This window comes from Narcine bancroftii, chromosome 2, assembly GCF_036971445.1.
Source record: "Narcine bancroftii isolate sNarBan1 chromosome 2, sNarBan1.hap1, whole genome shotgun sequence".
NCBI lineage: Eukaryota > Metazoa > Chordata > Chondrichthyes > Torpediniformes > Narcinidae > Narcine > Narcine bancroftii.
Genome location: NC_091470.1, coordinates 82,328,376 through 82,346,120, shown reverse-complemented (window position 1 = coordinate 82,346,120; position 17,745 = coordinate 82,328,376). Strand labels below are relative to the sequence as shown.

The 17,745-nt window shown below is 36.3% G+C and overlaps 1 protein-coding gene across 3 annotated transcripts in view; it reads left to right on the top strand.

Annotated features, from left to right (window-relative positions):
- LOC138753825 (EH domain-containing protein 4-like) overlaps positions 1–15,633 on the top strand; it is an 89,049-nt gene extending 73,416 nt beyond the window's left edge. Inside the window, exons 6-7 of one of the 3 annotated variants that reach the window (XR_011351448.1) lie at positions 9,527–12,204; positions 12,289–15,633. Coding sequence is in view for 1 of the 3 variants with exons in the window: in XM_069917264.1 (XP_069773365.1) it covers positions 9,527–10,048 (522 nt within the window). In the remaining 2 variants the exon portion in view is untranslated. Of the gene's footprint in view, positions 1–9,526 lie in introns of all 3 variants that reach the window. The other 2 variants (XR_011351449.1, XM_069917264.1) reach the window with 2 other exon arrangements.
- The last annotated feature ends 2,112 nt before the right edge of the window (positions 15,634–17,745 follow it).

Genomic DNA, 17,745 nt, shown 5'->3' with positions numbered 1-17,745 from the left:
AGGTTCAAGCTGAGGCAACAGCAACTAAAAAACAACTAACTAAAAATTGATACGTTAGAAAATTTTAGTAGAACAAATAGTATAAAAATTGTTGGACTTAAGGTGGCGAAGGGCAAGATATGAAGAGATTTTTACAATGTTGGATTCCACAAACTTTGGGGATAACTGAATTTCAAGGAGATAGTGAGATTGAAAGAGCTCATCGAGCATTACGACCTAAGCTACAGCCAGATCAGAGGGCACGTTTGATTCTGGTCAAGTTACTTCGTTATGAAGTGAGGGAGAAGATCTTGGAGCTGGCTGTGAAGCAAGCGAAGGAGAGACAATCGCCATTGATTTATAATGATAATAAGATTTTCTTTAACCTGATATAGGTTTTGATTTGTTGAAAATAAGAAAAGAATTTAATGCTGTTAAAAATGTGCTATGGAAAAAAGGTTACACTTTTGTTTTAAGGTACCGAGCAGTGTTAAAAGTTTTTGTTCCTGAGGGTAAAAATAGATTTTTTACAGAACCCAATGAAGCGAAAGTATTTGCAGATTCGTTGCCTGAGAAAATGAGACAGGAACTGAGAGATATTTGAAGAGAGAGACGAAATGGAAAGATTGCAGTTGGGGATGTATAATGAAATTATACAAGTTTTAGGAGGAGAGAGTATATTAGATAGGACAGTTTTATCTGATAGATCTGTGTTTTAAAAAAAATGAATTGATCATTGTAGATTTGAGGCATAAGAGAGTATAATTTCAGGGGAATCTAGAGGGCGGGTGTGGTTTTCGATCACAACTATATATCGGATAAAGATGCACTGTTAATAATTTCCTTTCTTTTTTCTCTTTAATACACCTAAATTTTATAATTGTATTATGAAATATTTAGCTAGTATTTTGGATGTCGGAGGAGTGGAGATGGAAAGTTGGATGGTTATTGGATTTTATGAGTTTAGATGGCTGATGTATTTAATTTTATTAGTGTTAATATTAATGGGATTCAGAAACAAAGCAAAAAACATGATTAGTTTATATGAGAAAAATTAAAACAGACATAGCTTTTTACAGGAAACACATTTGATGGAAAAAGAACATCAAAATTTAAAAAAAGATTGGGTAGGAACAGTAATTCTAGGCCTAGTGATACAGCAATATTAATTAATAAAAATTTACCAGTTAAAAATATTGAATATTAATGTAGATGTAGCAGAGAGATGCGTTATGGTGAATTGTCAGATTTATTCGGAACAATGGACCTGAATGAATGTATATGCACCAAATGTAGATGATAGCAAATTTATGAAAGATGTCTTTATGAATTTATCAAATGCCAAGGGAAAATTTTGCTTTAGACCTTAAAAGATGGTAACAGATGGTAACAAAGATGGTAACAGATTTGCTTTGGACCTTAAAAGATGGTAACAGATGGTAAAGATGGTAACAAAGATGTAGATGGTAGCAAATTTATGAAAGATGTCTTTATGAATTTATCAAATGCCAAGGGAAAATTTTGCTTTAGACCTTAAAAGATGGTAACAGATGGTAAAGATGGTAACAAAGATGGTAACAGATTTGCTTTAGACCTTAAAAGATGGTAACAGATTTGCTTTAGACCTTAAAAGATGGTAACAGATGGTAAAGATGGTAGCAAAGATGGTAACAGATTTGATGAAAGATATGGATTTCAAGTATATGGAGAAAAATCCACCCAAATGAAAGAGATTATTCTTTTTGATTTAAAATATATTCGCGGATAGATATATTTTTAATTTCTGCTCAACTTCAATATAGAATACAAAGAGTGGAATATCAAGTGTGGATTTTATCAGATCATTCACCTTTAATTTTGTCTCTTTCATTGTAAGAAGAACAAAAGGTTGGTTATAGATAGAGGTTCAATACTATTTTGTTGAAGAAAAGAGAATTTTGTGATTTTATGAGGCAACAGATAAAAAATTTTCTAGATACTAATAAGGATTCAGTTGCGAGTAACTTTGTATTATGGGATTCAATGAAGGCATATTTGAGAGGTCAAGTGATAAGTTATACCTCAAAAATAGAGAAAGAATATATGAAAGTAACTCAGTTAGATAAAGAAATAATGAAATTGGAGAAGGAAATTCAAGTACATAAAGATGAGAAGAGAAAATTGTTAGAGTTGAAGAAATTAAGACTTAATGCTGTGCAGACTTGTAGAGTAGAGAGAGACAAAAATATTACGAGTTGGGTGAAAGGGCCCATAAAGTTTTAGCATGGCAATTAAAAGCAGAACAAATTTCTAGCACAATAATTGCTAAAAGAAATTATCAGGACAGATAACAAAATGCAGGAAATCAATGATAATTTTAAAGAGTTTTATGCTAAGTTTTAGCATTCAGAGTCTAAGGTAAATTATAATAAAATAAGAGATTATTTGAGACAAATTAAATTACTGGTGTTAAAGGAGGACTAAAAGACAAGACTATCCGAGAATTTTTCAGAAAAATAAATTTATGAGACTCTAATCTCCTACAGAATAATAAGGTGAAAACGGTTTCCCACCAGAATTTTATAAAGATTTTAAGGAGCTATTATTACCTGTATTGATGGAGGTATTACGTCAAATGAAAGAGTTTTATGATCTACCTGAATCTTTTAAAACAACATTAATAACTGTAATTCCAAAAAAAGGGAAAGATTGTTTACAGCCTTCTTCATGTAGACCTATATCACTATTGAATACAGACTATTAAATTGTATCGAAATTGTTAGCTAATAGGCTAGTTGAATTTTTGCCAAAATTAATAAATTTAGATCAAACTGGTTTTATTAAAAATAGAAAAGTAGCAGATAACGTAGATAAATTTATAAGTTTGGTAAATATAGCACAAAGTAGGAAGATTCATGTGGTAGCGGTAACATTAAATTCAGAGAAAGCATTTGATTGATTGGAATGGTATTTTTTTTATTGGAGACACTTAATGCTTTTGGGATTCCAAATACTTTTATAAACTGGATAAAGGCATTGTATGATCAACCAAAAGCAAAAATGATTACAAATAAACAAATATCATAACCCTTTTTGCTTGAAGGAACTAAAGATTTTTCCATATTGAAATATATTTTAAACATATGGAATAGAATTCATATTGAGAGAGGAATTAAAAATTATCAATTACCAAAAATGTTGTTTCTTCCTTTTACTTTCAATAATTCTTTATTTGATAATTGGTATAGTAAGTAAAGGTATAGAGAGAATAAAAGATTGTTTCTTAGGATCTTTTTTCTTAACTTTTGATCAATTAAAAGATAAATACAATATACATAATACAATTTTTGCACATTATCAATTAAAAATGTATTTGAAAAAGAGACTGGGCGCAGATATGAGACTCCCTAAACAAAGTCAATTTGAAGATGTAATAAAAGTTACATTTGTTATTAAGAAATTTATTACTAATATAAAATTACAAGAGACTGTAAAGAAAAAAGATTTAGATAAATCAAAAATCCAATGGGAGAAAAATTTAAATATACAAATTCAGGAAGAGATTTGGTCAAAATCATGTAATGAAAGTGTTATGAATACAGTAAATGTTAGATATCAAATGGTTCAATATAATATTCTTCATCATTTGCATTATACTCCACATAAGTTAAATGGACTTAATTCTAATATTCAAATAAGTGTTTTCGATGTGCGAAAGAAATAGGGACTTCTTTTTGCATTCAATGTGATCTTATGAAAAAGTGGAAGGGTTTTGGAATGAACTGAGTTTGTTAGTGCAAATTATGAAGATAAAGATACCAAAGGATCCAAGAATATTTTTACTTGGAGATATTTATGAAAAGGATATAAAATTGAAATTGGACAAATACTAGAAAAATTTTAAGTATTGCAATAGCAACTGCAAAGAAATGTGTAGCAATATTATGGAAAGATGATGGAAAAGTGTTATTATGTAGATAATGAGATGTAAAATTGTATACCTTTGGAAAAAATTACATATTGTAATATGTAACAGTGCATTATTGCGAACCGCCACCATCAATTCACAGACTTAACTGACGCATCGTGGGCTAGCAGTGCTGGGCGCCAAAGTATAGTGAGTGGATCAGATGAAGCCCCTGCCTAAAGGCGCAGGGCGCTAATGGCTCATAGCTTTAACCTGCTGGTCCTGTGGACCAGCAGCTGTTCACTAACGAGCTCATTAGCAGGCAGGGAATAAAAGATGGGTTTATGTCTGCAATAAACCAGTCTTGAGTTGACTACCTTTGTATGTGTTTGCCTTTATTTAGTAGCATCTACCGTAGTAGCCACTACAATATAGTTTAAGGAATCGAGTTGAAAATGTTTATAGTATTTGTAAACCATATTTGGATTTTATGGATAATTATCCATCCACCTCTTATGTCATATCCACTCCTCTTAATTAGTAATTTTTAATAACAATTAATGATCATCTATGCTAAATTATTTTATAGTAAATGGTGGGTGTTTCTCTCTTTTTCCTTTTCTTACTTTTGGATGGAAGGGGTATGGGAAGAAAAATATAAAAACATTTTTTGTATCATTGGCTATGGATATTTGATTAATGTTTTATTCATTTTTTTCCTGTAATGATGTAAACGATTAAATAAAAACATTTTAAAACTCCTTTCTCTAATAATACTGTATTAAATCTCCAGCCATAACCTACATTTTGATCTTCTTCCAATGCAATTGACATCACTAAGGGTGAATGATCCAATAATATTCTGAACTCTAGTTTGTAATTTTGCAGAGACTACTTTAATGGTCAATTCCCAATTTATTTAATTTAGAGATAAAGCACAATTACAAGCCCTTCCAGCCCACGAGCCTGTGCTGCATAAATACACAGATAAACCTACAAACCCCGTATGCATGTGTCAGTGAAATCAGGCAAACCAAATGCAGATCCAATGATTGCTTCACTGAACTCCTGCACTCTGTGGGTGTCAGCTTGAACTCCCAGTAGCCAAATATTTCAATTCCCATCAGCATTGCCACGCAGATATGTCCATCATTGAGGTTGTGGATTGACAATGTGAGATCAAAAATAAACTTTTGAGAAACAGCATATCATATTCCTCCTGATCAGCCTGAAATCCAGTGGCATGTACATAGATTTTTTCCAATTTTGGGTAACCCCACCTCTATCTCATTGCACTGTTTCCATTATTTTTACCTACTGCTGTTCTTTTTCTTTCTAATTTCTGCCTGATGGTCTCCTTACCTGCCTCTCCATCTCTCCCACCCTCTGTCCAATACCCCATCTTATCCCATCCCCAACTTCTTCCTGCTCTCTTTTTTTTATCATCCCTTCCTACTTTAGTGTTGACAGATCCAAAATGTTGACTGACCATTTCTACCCATGGATACTGCCACAGAGTTCTTCCAGCTTCTTATTACCATGCTATACTCTATACCTGTATAGCCACTTTCAAGAACCTGATCCTTTAGATCTCTCTGCACATCAATGTTTTTAATAGTTGTGACATTAACTGCATATTTTCCCCTTACATTTGACCTACCAAAGTGAAGCATCTCACAGTTGTCTAAATTAAACTCCATCTGCATTTCTCTGTACATATTTATTACTGATCTACATCCTGCTGCATTATTTGAAAACCCTCTACTCCGCCCAGTACTGTCCAGGATCATCTGCAAATTTATTCACCCACTCATTTACTTTTGCATCCAAGTCATTTATATCTATCATAAACAACAGGGATTCCAATTTTGATATACAGAAAACCACTGGTCACAGACTTCCAGGCTGAATAACACCCTTCCACCACTATCCTCTGTCTTTAATGGGTCAGCCAATTAAGAATCGAAACTATCAATTCACTCTGTATTCCATATATTTGTTCTTTCTGGCTCAGCCAAGCATGAGGGACTTTGTCAAATGCCTTCTAAAGTCCACTGCCGTACCTTAACAATCACATTTTTCATCTCAAAAAACTCAAAGTTGTAAAACATGACCTAAGCCATTCTGAATGACCCTAATCTGGTGATGTCTTTCCAAATGTGCATAAATCCTATCTCTAAGTAATCTCTCCAATAGTTTCCATATGTGAGATCCACTAATATGAGATTCACAACAGAGGCAAGAATAATGAATTGAAGTTTAGGACATTCAATTGTCAGTCCTTACTTTACATTCTGGAAGGTATTTAACAAGCATTTCATGCATTTAAAACTTCCTGTTACAGTATTTGAATGAAACCATTTTCTAAATTTTGTAACCTTAAGTTTTAGCAATTATTAAAGGGACTATAACACAGATATTTGCATAATTTGAACAAGGAAAGCAGTCTGATGTGCCAGTCAATCTTGGTGGGGATTCTATTTTTGGTCTGACAGTTATGTAATTTTAAAAAAAATTTAGAAATGTAACACAGTAACAGGCCATTTCAGCCCACAAGTCTATGCCACCCAATTTATACCCAATCAACCTAAAATCCCTGGTACATTTCGAACAGTGGGAGGAAACCGGAGGCCCCCCCCCCCCCACCCCGGGACTCTTGTATGGAGTTCTTACCAGCAAATGATGATGTCCTTGCATCACTTTTTAACTGTGCTTTTCCCAATAGCCTACACTATGTTTTTGCTCTTTTCTCTATGATCTGCACTATTTGACTTATTGTAACTGTTGTTTATTCATTTGTTTATTATTGCATTACCTGGAGTAAAAACTGACTTGCCTGATACCAAGCAAAACAAAGCTTTTCATTGTAACTGGGTAGATGTGGCAATAAACAATTCAATTCAATAAAATTTAAATATAGCAGGGTGAATCGATTTCTTTATCTGAAGGATCTTTACCCAGCACCTTGTTGTAATTCAGAATTACAAACTACTGTTACCAAATAGTGAAAGATAATAATGTTCATAATGTTTGCAATTCTTGTCAAATCCATTGATGGCGAATTGAATTTTTCAAAATGTGGATATGTCAACATTATAACCAACACTGACAAGCATATTCTCTCAGTAAACATTAAACAAAACTCTTCATTTCAAAAGTATGTGCAGTATCCTAGGGTTTAAAACATGGCGGAAAGAAAAATCCCTTTTGGAATGGTATTTTTCTGCTCCTATCTTGGAGCTGCTTCCTTTGTCATGAAAGTTGTTTAGAAATAAACACATTTTCACAGATTGAACATTTTAAGCTCCTGATTTTATCCAAGATCTTTGGCATTAGATTGAGGATGAGGGGAATGAAACATGAAAGACTGCAGATGCTGTGATTGTAGTAAAAACACAGAAATGCTGGAGGAGCTCAACAGGTTTTGCAGCATCCTTAAGAGGTAAAGAAGAATTACTGATGTTTTGTGCCTGAGCCCTTTTTCAGGTTATGAGGAAAAAACAGACAGGCGTCTGTATTAAAAGACTGGTGAAAAAGAAAGAATGGCAGGGGGGAGGAATTCAGACCAATGGGCAAATGGTGTTAATTGGATATGATAAGAGGCCGGAAGCGAGGAAAGGGAGATTGATTGGGGGAGGGGGTTTGTTTTTTGGCTCTGTAGACAAATAAGTCGCAGAGGGAGAGGTCCCTGTGAATGGGGGAGAGGAGAATATATGTCTGGTAGGAGGATCATGTAGTTGGTGGTGGAAATGGTGGGGAGTGAATGTTGGATGTGGAGGCTGGTGGGGTCTTAGGTGAGGACAAGCAGAATCCTGTCCTTGTGTCTCGGAGCAGAGGGGGTCAGGGTAGGTGTGCAGGTAATGGATGGTGTGTGCATGTGGGTTGAGTTGATGTTAGAGAAGAAGTCATGTTTTTTGAAGAAGGAGGAAATTTCTGATGATCTGGCATGGAAGACCTCGTCCTGGGAGCAGATTCTATGGAGAATGAGGAATAAAGAGAAAAGGATAGAATCCTTGCAGGGGACAGGGTGTGAAGAGGTGTAGTCAAGGTGGCTGTGGGAGTTGGTGAGTTTATAGATGACTATCAAAAGTCTTTTAGACTGAAGCCATTGTGTGGTTTTATCAAAATGTATTTCATTCCTACCTGCTTTGGGAACAAACATTGCTATATCGGTAAATAACCTTGCGGCCATACCACAATGTAGTCCGTAGCTCATGTTGGAATTAAATTAGGGGAACAAAGAATCAGCAACATGTTTGAAATTTACAGTTTGTAAGCTGCAATATAATTATTTGAAAAGTTTGGAAATAATTCATACTGGAGTCTCTAGTGTAAACACATCGAAACAAAGAATAGGAGAATACAATAGCAGTGTTTTGTCAGTGATTTAAAGGTCAGCTAATGACGCACTTTCTTGGTGGTTTTAGTTTCTTTGCACATCCTCTTATTGGGATTGATTGCTGAGGTTATTAGAGAGTATGCTTTGTTAAAAGCAGCTATTCTACTGATCTTCTGATCTGGCAAATACATTTGGATGGATGTAAACAAAAATGCTGAGTGCGTCTCAAGAGTTGGAGGAATAATCTTGACCTTCAGTTCCATTCTACAGCAAAATAAATAAAACCAATGATTCTGAAGATAGAAAGACTGAGAACATTTGTTATCCTATTAACTTTTCTCGTCAACAAATCTCTCACATTGCTTATCTCTCCCCACAACCTGTTTCTTTTTTCTCTTCGGACTCTAGCTGCCACCTTTTTAAAATTAATTATTGCTTTGACAACTTTAGTCTGTCTCCTATCACAGATATTCCCTTTTGCTTTCCACCCTTTTCCCCTCTGTCTAGCACACTTGTTTTCTGAATTTTTTCAATTGTGTTGGAAGGTCCTTGATCTGAAAATTCAACTTTGCTTCTTCCCCACTGAAGCAACTTGATTTGCTGAATGCTTCTGGCATTTTCTTTTCCTGTCTCAACCATTGTTTGGGCCAAATGTGTATAGTTAGGGGCTGTGGTTGACTGAACAGGTTGGCTTAGATAGGGAGTTAGGGTACAGAAATGTTTTATTCCCACTCAGTGCCTGAATAATGGTGTATTTCTTTTCATCTGCATAATTAGCATAGTGGTTGCCATGTCGCTATTACAGCTATAATATCAGTGACCCAGGTTTGAATCAGTGCTCCCTGTCAGGAGTTTGTATTTTCACCCCATGTTTGCATGGTTTTCCTCTGGGTGCTCCATTTTCTTCCCACCCGTTAAAACATACAGGGTTGTAGTTTAATGTGGGTGTAATTGGGCGGCATGGGTTTAAATGGCTGGAATCGGCTTCTACCATGTTGTAATTTTTTTTTAAACATTTTTTAAACTAATATTATTCGCTACTCCTTTTCTTCTGAGTACGGCATTACCTATTCTATCCTTTCTCCATCAGGAAATTAGATGCATTTAAGAGGAAAACTGTTATGCTAACACCAATTACAACAGACTTTCTTCAGTAAGAATATCATAAGAATGCAAGAATATTAAGTAGAGATGTTCAATTGGTTATACACTGGCATCAAATTCTGCCTTTTAGTTTTGGTTTTAATCAGAGAATCAAAGGCTGTATTTACGATCAAATGAGATTTTGCTATTATTTAACCTACTTTATTTTGTTTTGACAGGAATTGCTGCAATTATATGACTTTAGCAAATTTCATAGTCTAAAACATAAGCTACTTGAAGCGGTGGATGAAATGTTAGGCAATCATATTGCTCAACTGATGAACTTGATCCGGCACGAAGAAGCAAGCATGCCAGCACAGTCTGTGATGGGTGGTGCATTTGATGGCAACCTTAATGGACCCTTTAATGAAGGCTATGGTGAAGGAGCTGAAGCAGGAATAGATGAGAATGAATGGATTGTGGCAAGGGAGAAATCGAAGTACGATGAAATTTTCTACACGCTCTCACCAATTAATGGCAAAATCAATGGGAACAATGCAAAGAAAGAAATGGTTAAGTCTAAATTGCCAAACTCGGTCTTGGGAAAGATCTGGAAACTTGCTGACTACGATCATGATGGAATGCTGGATGATGAGGAATTTGCTCTGGCCTATCATCTGATTAACATAAAACTTGAAGGATATGACTTGCCTAGTGAATTACCAGAGCACCTTGTACCTCCATCCCAAAGGAAGAATTGAGTTTATTTATCAGTTTAGGCTGGAGAGTAATTGGTGATGGGTAAAAGAACTGTTCATTTAATTCACGGGAAAGACATAAAGCCCTGAAGGCTCTGCTTTAAAAAAGGTTATTTTCCATATGTTGTAAAGACAAGCCAGGCATTTTAGCATTTATTTTAAATCATGTGCTGGTGTATTTTAAGAGAGATCTAAAAACTGGTGGTCTACATTGCAGTTTCTAAATCTTATAGGTCCCGAGAGTGCAATGTTTGCACTTGATGCAGGTTGTGTTTAACATTTGGTTATAAATTAATGTTTTTTTTCTATAATTTTGTTTCTGAAATCTCCTGACTGCTTTCAGCGCATTTCTATTCATTGGCCTGTTTTATTTTTCACTCCTTGTCATCTCCTTTGTCTGAGTTGCTAGGAAAACTGAACAAGTTTGATCTGGGTTGGTACAACCAAGTCAGGAAGCTTTAAGCTCCTGAATGCAATGCCAATCTGCATGGGTTAGTGTGTGTTTTTTTTCGCACAGAATTCCATTTCTGCTCATATTTAGCAGCTGACTTCAAGTAAAACATCTTACTTGAAGAAGCTTTGCAGTACAAGTTGGCAACTTAAGACAGTTATTCATTCTATAACCATTGTCACAGTTAAATCCTGCATCAATACAACGTAAATAGGGTTTTTACTGAGTACTTCTAAGCCATTTAAAAACTTTTTTGAGAAAGGATTGTTGTGAATGAAATTTTGAAATCATATCCTGCCTTCAAATGTTTTATTAATTAGAACAAAGGCAATAACCATAAAAGAGGAAGTTTCATATGTTGCTCTTGGGACATTGGCCTCAGTTCTGAGTACCAACAGTTAAAAGGAGGCTATGGTCAAATCCCAGGATATATAGTGTTAAATAACAGAGTGAATCATGAGATGGACAATGAAATATTTTAATTCTATTGAATTATTTGAAAAATATATGGCTACGTTTGACAATGTAGACTATACATTGTTAAAAGAAAAGTGCTAAAATGCCTTATTACATGTCACTGATCTGTTGAAAGCAGTTGCCATTTCTCATTTTTCTTGTCATTGCACTTTTACAATGTTTTGTAGACTGCAAGTGGTCTGATCTTGTGTTAAAGGATGATGAAAGCGTTTGCCCGCTCATGACAAGAATAGTAAATGTTAAAGTGTACCTGCCATTCGGAATAACAGAAGCAGATGTTTAGTCTGATTTTAACATTGAAGAGCTTTCAAACAGCTTCAGGAAGAAGGTGTTGTGCAAAATAAGTTACACTTTGAGATGAAATTGATCATATGGGCATGAAAGAGTTGATATATAATACAGTAAAACTCCCAATATCTGGCACCTATGGGGATTAGTATAAGCTGAAAAAATGAATTTATTTGTTGCTTGAGATTGCGAGTTGTGCAAATGGTGAACTAACCACTAAGGGGCGCTCATTTTAAATGTATTTTTTACCTATTTATTTTCCACTTTTTTTTGCCAGTTGCTTGAGGCTGCTAGTTCCTTGAATTCTGGATAATGGGGATTTTACTGTACCTATTTCCTGAGGTTTTGATGTACCAGGTAATGTTACCAGAGTAAATTCTGATTTAGTTTATAGTTGTATCACACCATGGCTCTCCTGAAAAACAGCTAGATCTGTGAGATTATGCATTCATTCTTTTCTCAAATTTGGAATGACTGTCCTGAAAATACAAACTAAATTGAACTAAATCTTTATTGGCTATGTCCCAAGCTTATGTAGGGTGAAGATGTTTGGGAGATGGCAAGAATTTATGAAGTTATATTGTCTTTTGAAATGTGCCAAAATCAATGTATCATTTGAGTGTTATGAAAAATGAATTTGAAATGTAAGAATGTTTGATTTTTTTTTTTAATTGTCATATTAATAGCTATACAGAATATATATGTATTGTACTACTAACATTTCTCTATGACTCAACATTATTTTGCTGCGCATTTCAACAATGTACAGAATCTCTTGATCTGTAATTTCTTAATAGGGTGAAGTGCTGAAAATCATAATTTGAGAACTGATGAGATCATTTGAGTTATGAAGTTATCGCTAACTGCTTCACATCCAGAGTTTTTAGAACGAGTTCCATCTCAAAACTCAGCTGGCTTCAGTACAGGGACAAACCTGATTTAGGTCAGTTTCATTCCATGCTGATGACGAATGCAAGTTTTCACAGAATGAGGTATAAATAACTTGACCATATTTCTGTTTTCTTAGACTGATTCAACTTTCAAGACAATATTTCAAATACTAAACTGGCAACTGTGCTGATACTACTGCAAATTTTTCAGTAAGATTTTGTAAGATGTTGAGTGGAACTCCCTGAGAAACTTTGAGAGGAATTTATAAAATCTATTTTTTTAAACTAAAGATCCTGATAGGAGTGATTGGGAGAAACTAGTTTATTACAGCTGTAGTAAGTGTATTTAAGTTGTTGCAAATGGCCTCACATTGCTAATGAAGAATGAAGCAACTTTGTTCCCACAGATATATCTGCTCTCAAACTTGGCATGAATGGATCTGATGCAGATTTGTTGTAAAGCTGCAACCAGCCTGTTTCCTTAACTATCGGTATAAGTTATAAGTGGGATATATTATACTTAATTTATCACATTTTTCTGCCTATATATTGCAATAACTGTCATTTTGAACTGAATTTCACCTTATATTGTAACTGTCAACTTGCATCACTAGACCTTTTCACACCGCATGGTAAAATGGAGATTCCCCGGAAATTTTTCCGGGTACCCTCCTGTAAACCTGTGGTGTGAAAAGATCAGCCCGGGAATTTTAAATGTGTCTGCAGCCCCACCTCTTAGGAAATTTTCCCCGGACCATCCTCTCCCTGCAGTGTGAAGAGCCAAATGACCAAGCAGGAACCTTGTGAAGTCAGTGCTTGTGTGCTGCACCACATAGGCGATTAAAATTCAAATTAAAAGATACTTACCGCCTGACAACAGCGAGTCACTTTGGCATGTTGCGATGGCAGCACAATTCGGGAAGAATGGCCGTACATGTTAACAATAATCCCTCATGTATTTCCCAGAGCGGTTCCAGCTGCATAGGAGATTATGGGAAACTAAGTTGGCCATTCATCCCACGTTGTGCCACCATCACGACATGCTGAAGCGCAGGCGGTGGGGGTCAGGCAACGGGTGCCTGGGAGAGGGAGGGAGCGAGGGGTGGGCAAGTGACTGATGGACGGGGGTGAACTTGCGTAACACGTCATCGGTTGGAGGGGCGGGACTCCCCCTAAATTACCGGGGAGGGCAAATTCCCAAGAATTTGGACCTCAGTGCAAAAGTCACAGGAGGTCCTGAATTCCTGGGACAAATTAGTATCACCACTCCAATGCCATGTGAAAAATGGCTAGTGAGAACTACCTTAGCTATTCTGAATCATTTCATTCATAACACTGAATAGAACATGTGTGCAGCCGTGTTGTGTTTCAAACAACAAACTACATAGGTTGGAGAGGAAATGCTATCCCCTTACTAAACTAAGACAGACCATGGAGATAACTTTAGGCAAAGCTCAAACTGACCCAAATGGTGACTGCCACCTGCAAGATGGTTAGTAAAACTTTGTCTCTATGTCCTCAGTGTAGTAACAGTGTTTTATGTGCTGTAGATTTTCTCTTCTGGACAGTATAGTTGTCTTTAAAGACAGTGTGATTGGATATTACTGAAGATAACTGCCTTTAAGTGTGCTTGTCTAACAGAATTCTACTTGGAGGAATAACAGCTGTGAATTCGGAGTTAAATTTACATTTAAAAATGAATAACAGGAGAATGATTTAAATTAGCAATACTCCCCCCCCCCTCCCTTGCCCCCATATCCGAAGACAAATGAAATGGAATCTATCTACTGTCGTCAAATTCTAGCTGAGAATCCAGTAGGTGTTGATCACTCTTGATCTTCAACCAGCTAGATCCTGACATTGTTCGAACTACTCTTTTTCTCTATTGTAATTGATTGGCTTTTTCACAAAGAAATGTTTTTGCATGCTATTCATGAAAATATAATTTTGACTGGAAAATATTCATTATTTATGGAAGATGTCCATCCTACAATGAGCCAGCATCTTAGTATTGTACTCTCCCTTTCAATTAGACAAGATATTTCATAGTTCTTTTTAATGTGGCTACTGCACTGTGGTTGGTGGTGCGGAGGCTGTAAGAATGTTTGTTGTGAGGTTTGAAGTGAAGTATGAACTGAGGTAGGCGGTTCATTGATTTTGCCAGTACTAACCATTCTGCTGTCCATTGAAAGGCAAGTATAAAACAAAGTATCCTCCTCCTCATTATAATGGATGCTGTCATTTAAAAAAATTTTCGGGGAGCAAGGTAGTGATAATATTCAGCTATAGTTTTATATTATTCCTTGAGATTAATCTGTGGATCATAAAACCAAGTTTTCTATTGATAGAATTAGTGACATATTCTTTAGTTAAGTTTGTACTTCAGTAAAAAGAAAATGATTATTTTATCTTGAATGTGGAGCCTTGTGCAGAAGATTAAATATCTGCCCACAAATTTCATTTAATTTTACAAATGCTAAAATATATTGTAATCATTTGTATAGTTATGAATAAGTTAAAACATTTATTTTTTTCCTTATATTTTACGATCTACAAATTCAAATCCAGAAATTAGATAGACAGCAAAGCTGCAAAATTCCATCCCCCACAGCAAGTTTTTATTGCCTGGGTCTGTCTCACTCCTACAGTCGCATACTTTCTTTCAAAGGAATTTTCAGCAAAACATGATGAGCCCAACATGACTGCTGCAATAAACACTATATTGCCCTTTTCTGACAGGCATTCTTTTTCCGAGGTTAGCCAGTATCTCCAAATAAGTTGTACAGGTGAAATGGTGCAAAATAGTGTACGTTGTTGAAGCATCATTGTTGCTGGTGGTCTGAAATGAAATTATACTATTCCCGACAGAATGTTGAATCTCGTGTTGAATCTGTCACTTTTCAGTAACAGAACCTCTTCCATCTGGTAGTTGGAAGGCAACATTCTGAAGCAGATTGTGTGGATATAATGGATAAGTATCTCGTACTTCAAAAACCAAAATATTTCCAAGACGTTTTATCCAAAGTGTCTTGCAATTTATTTGGTTGTATCACAGTGACATCCTGGTAGATTTTGATGCAGACTCGTGGCTTTGATGACTTACTGATACTGTTCCTTGCCTCTGAAGCTACTGTTCTGGAATTATTACTGGTCAATTGCCTTCATATTGCACTGTATGTTTGTGGAGTAAACTCCAGTTCGGTATATTGAGGTGGGAATGCACTTCAAAGATTTCCTCAAGGTTCTTTGTGATGGAATGTCAAAGGCATTTAATTTGCCATCCTTATTGTAATCAAGAAGTGGATCTTCTGTGTTTGTGTGGGGTGGGGGGGGGGGGATTGGATGGGGTGAAGGCCAAATAGCGGTTTTTCCATATTATTAATAATACTGCTTCAACGCTGTTTTCTATAAATTATCATCCTGAATTTGAAATTTTTTTCATTCATTTCTATTGAAGAAGGTGAAAGATTTTATAATTTTAATTGTTAAATTTATATATTCGATGTAAATTGCATTAAAAGATTCTCTATAAATAAATAAAATTTTAGTTGCTAATAAAATGCTGTTTTGTCTGTGTGATGTTCCCTTCTGTGCTTCCTATGTTTATCTTTGTAAAGCAGAGAGCAAGTAAACAGCCAATTCCTCCTGTGCATCGAGTTTTACACATTATAGCTGCAGCAGTTGGGCCTTTATTTCAACATAACTAATTCCCATGTTTCAGCTGGGTGTGGAGGGTGGGTGGTGTACAAGTTACATTTATTGGTTTCTTGAATACTTCCCAAGAAATTTGGAAAGATTTTGTTGCCAATGTTAACAGAAGAATCTACGAATTGCCATGATGGTGTGAGGTTGTATTGAGAGTTAATTGTCATAGGTCTGGGGATCAAACAATCTTGGTCATTGCAACCTTCTAGATTACTGATCAGCATAGTTGAATTTGAGAGTGAAACCTGATCTCTAACCCACTCATATCAATGTTGATGACAGTGCTGGTTTCCTCTACAATAATGTGCTCACAATGTTACATTTGTTTTTCACTACTTGTAACATTTATGAGCACATTAGAGGAAGCCAGTACTTGGAGGCAGCTCCAAGATTCATAGTGTGATATGTCAAGGAAACTGCCTTTTTGAATGTCCAAATCCAGGATGACCATCAAATGTATATCTGTTCTAATCACACCAACTTTTCATCCCTTGGCAATTTGTGTATTCAAGATACTCCTCAAATGTAAGAGTATCTGCATTCATGAAACTCAGATTATGCTTTCCATATTCCTATCATCTTTTGGGTTGAAAATATTCTCCTACAAATCCCTCTGAACCTCCTTACCCTAAACTTATGTATGCAGTTTTAAATAGGTCTGCTATGGGGAAAGGCTTTGCTGTTACCTATCCTTGCTGCCCCTCATAATTTTGTAAACTTTTATCGACCATCTTCACTCTCTTCTCATCAGGCAATATTTTCTGTGCACCCTCTCTAGTGAATCACATCCTTCCCATAGTGTCATCAGTCTTGAACCAAAGGCTTCCCAAATTCCAAACATGAGAGTGACTGCCTTTGACATAATACTAATGAAACGAAGGTCAATGGGCATCCAGGGGAAAGGCCCTACTTGATGCTTATCTTGCACAAAGGGAAATGATGATGGTTGTTGAGGCTAATTATAACATCCCCAGTTCCTCAGCTCTATCTAAGACTTGGTCATCTTTTGTTACTTAATTAATTGCCTATTTTTCATATTAAGGCTAGAAGGCTAATGTTTGCTAAAAACTGCAAATGTTCAGTTGCACATTCACAACTCTTCTGTGATTGATGCAGTATATACCACCAAGCAGTAGGACAGAGGCCATATATAGTGCCCTTGTAGTGGTGCGTTAACCGGGTTGTGACACGGCACAAAAAATGGACAACGAACACGGCAACCACGCAGACCCTGCGGGTCCAATGACCATTGTCCCAGGTGACCACCTGCATGGCGGGAAAAAATGAGCAATGGTGGGAACGCTGCACAATCGGAGATCGGTGCTGCCGTGACGTCACTCCTGTTGTCAGCAGCTGGGAGACTATATAAGCAGAGCTGCCAGTGCAATAAATCAGTCTTCGACTTCAACTCCTCATGTATGTGTCTTCTTTCCACACTTCGGGCAGCGCACACACTATATTGGTTACCTTGGCAGGTTCAACCAGCAGTTGGACCTGAAGATGATAGATCAAGCAGCTCAATATGCAGTTTCGTTGAAGTTACCAACCTTCTGGGCATCACAGCCACATGTGGTTCAAACAGGCCTAAGCTCAGTTCCACCTTCAACAGATCACCACCGATGACACACGTTACTACTATGTGGTGAGCTTACTTGACCAGGAGACGGCAGCCTCCAGAGCAAGGCAAATGCAATGCCCTCAAGGAGCTATTAACCTGCACTTTCAGGTGCACCACCCAATTGTTGCATATGGTTGGTTTGGGGAGCAGGGACCCATCTGCCCTCATGATCGAGGGTCATAGGCCTTACCTGGTCTTCGAGCAGATTTTCCTGGAGCAGCTGCCCGAGGATATCTGAATCTTGTTCGACGATGAGGACTTCAGCAGCCCC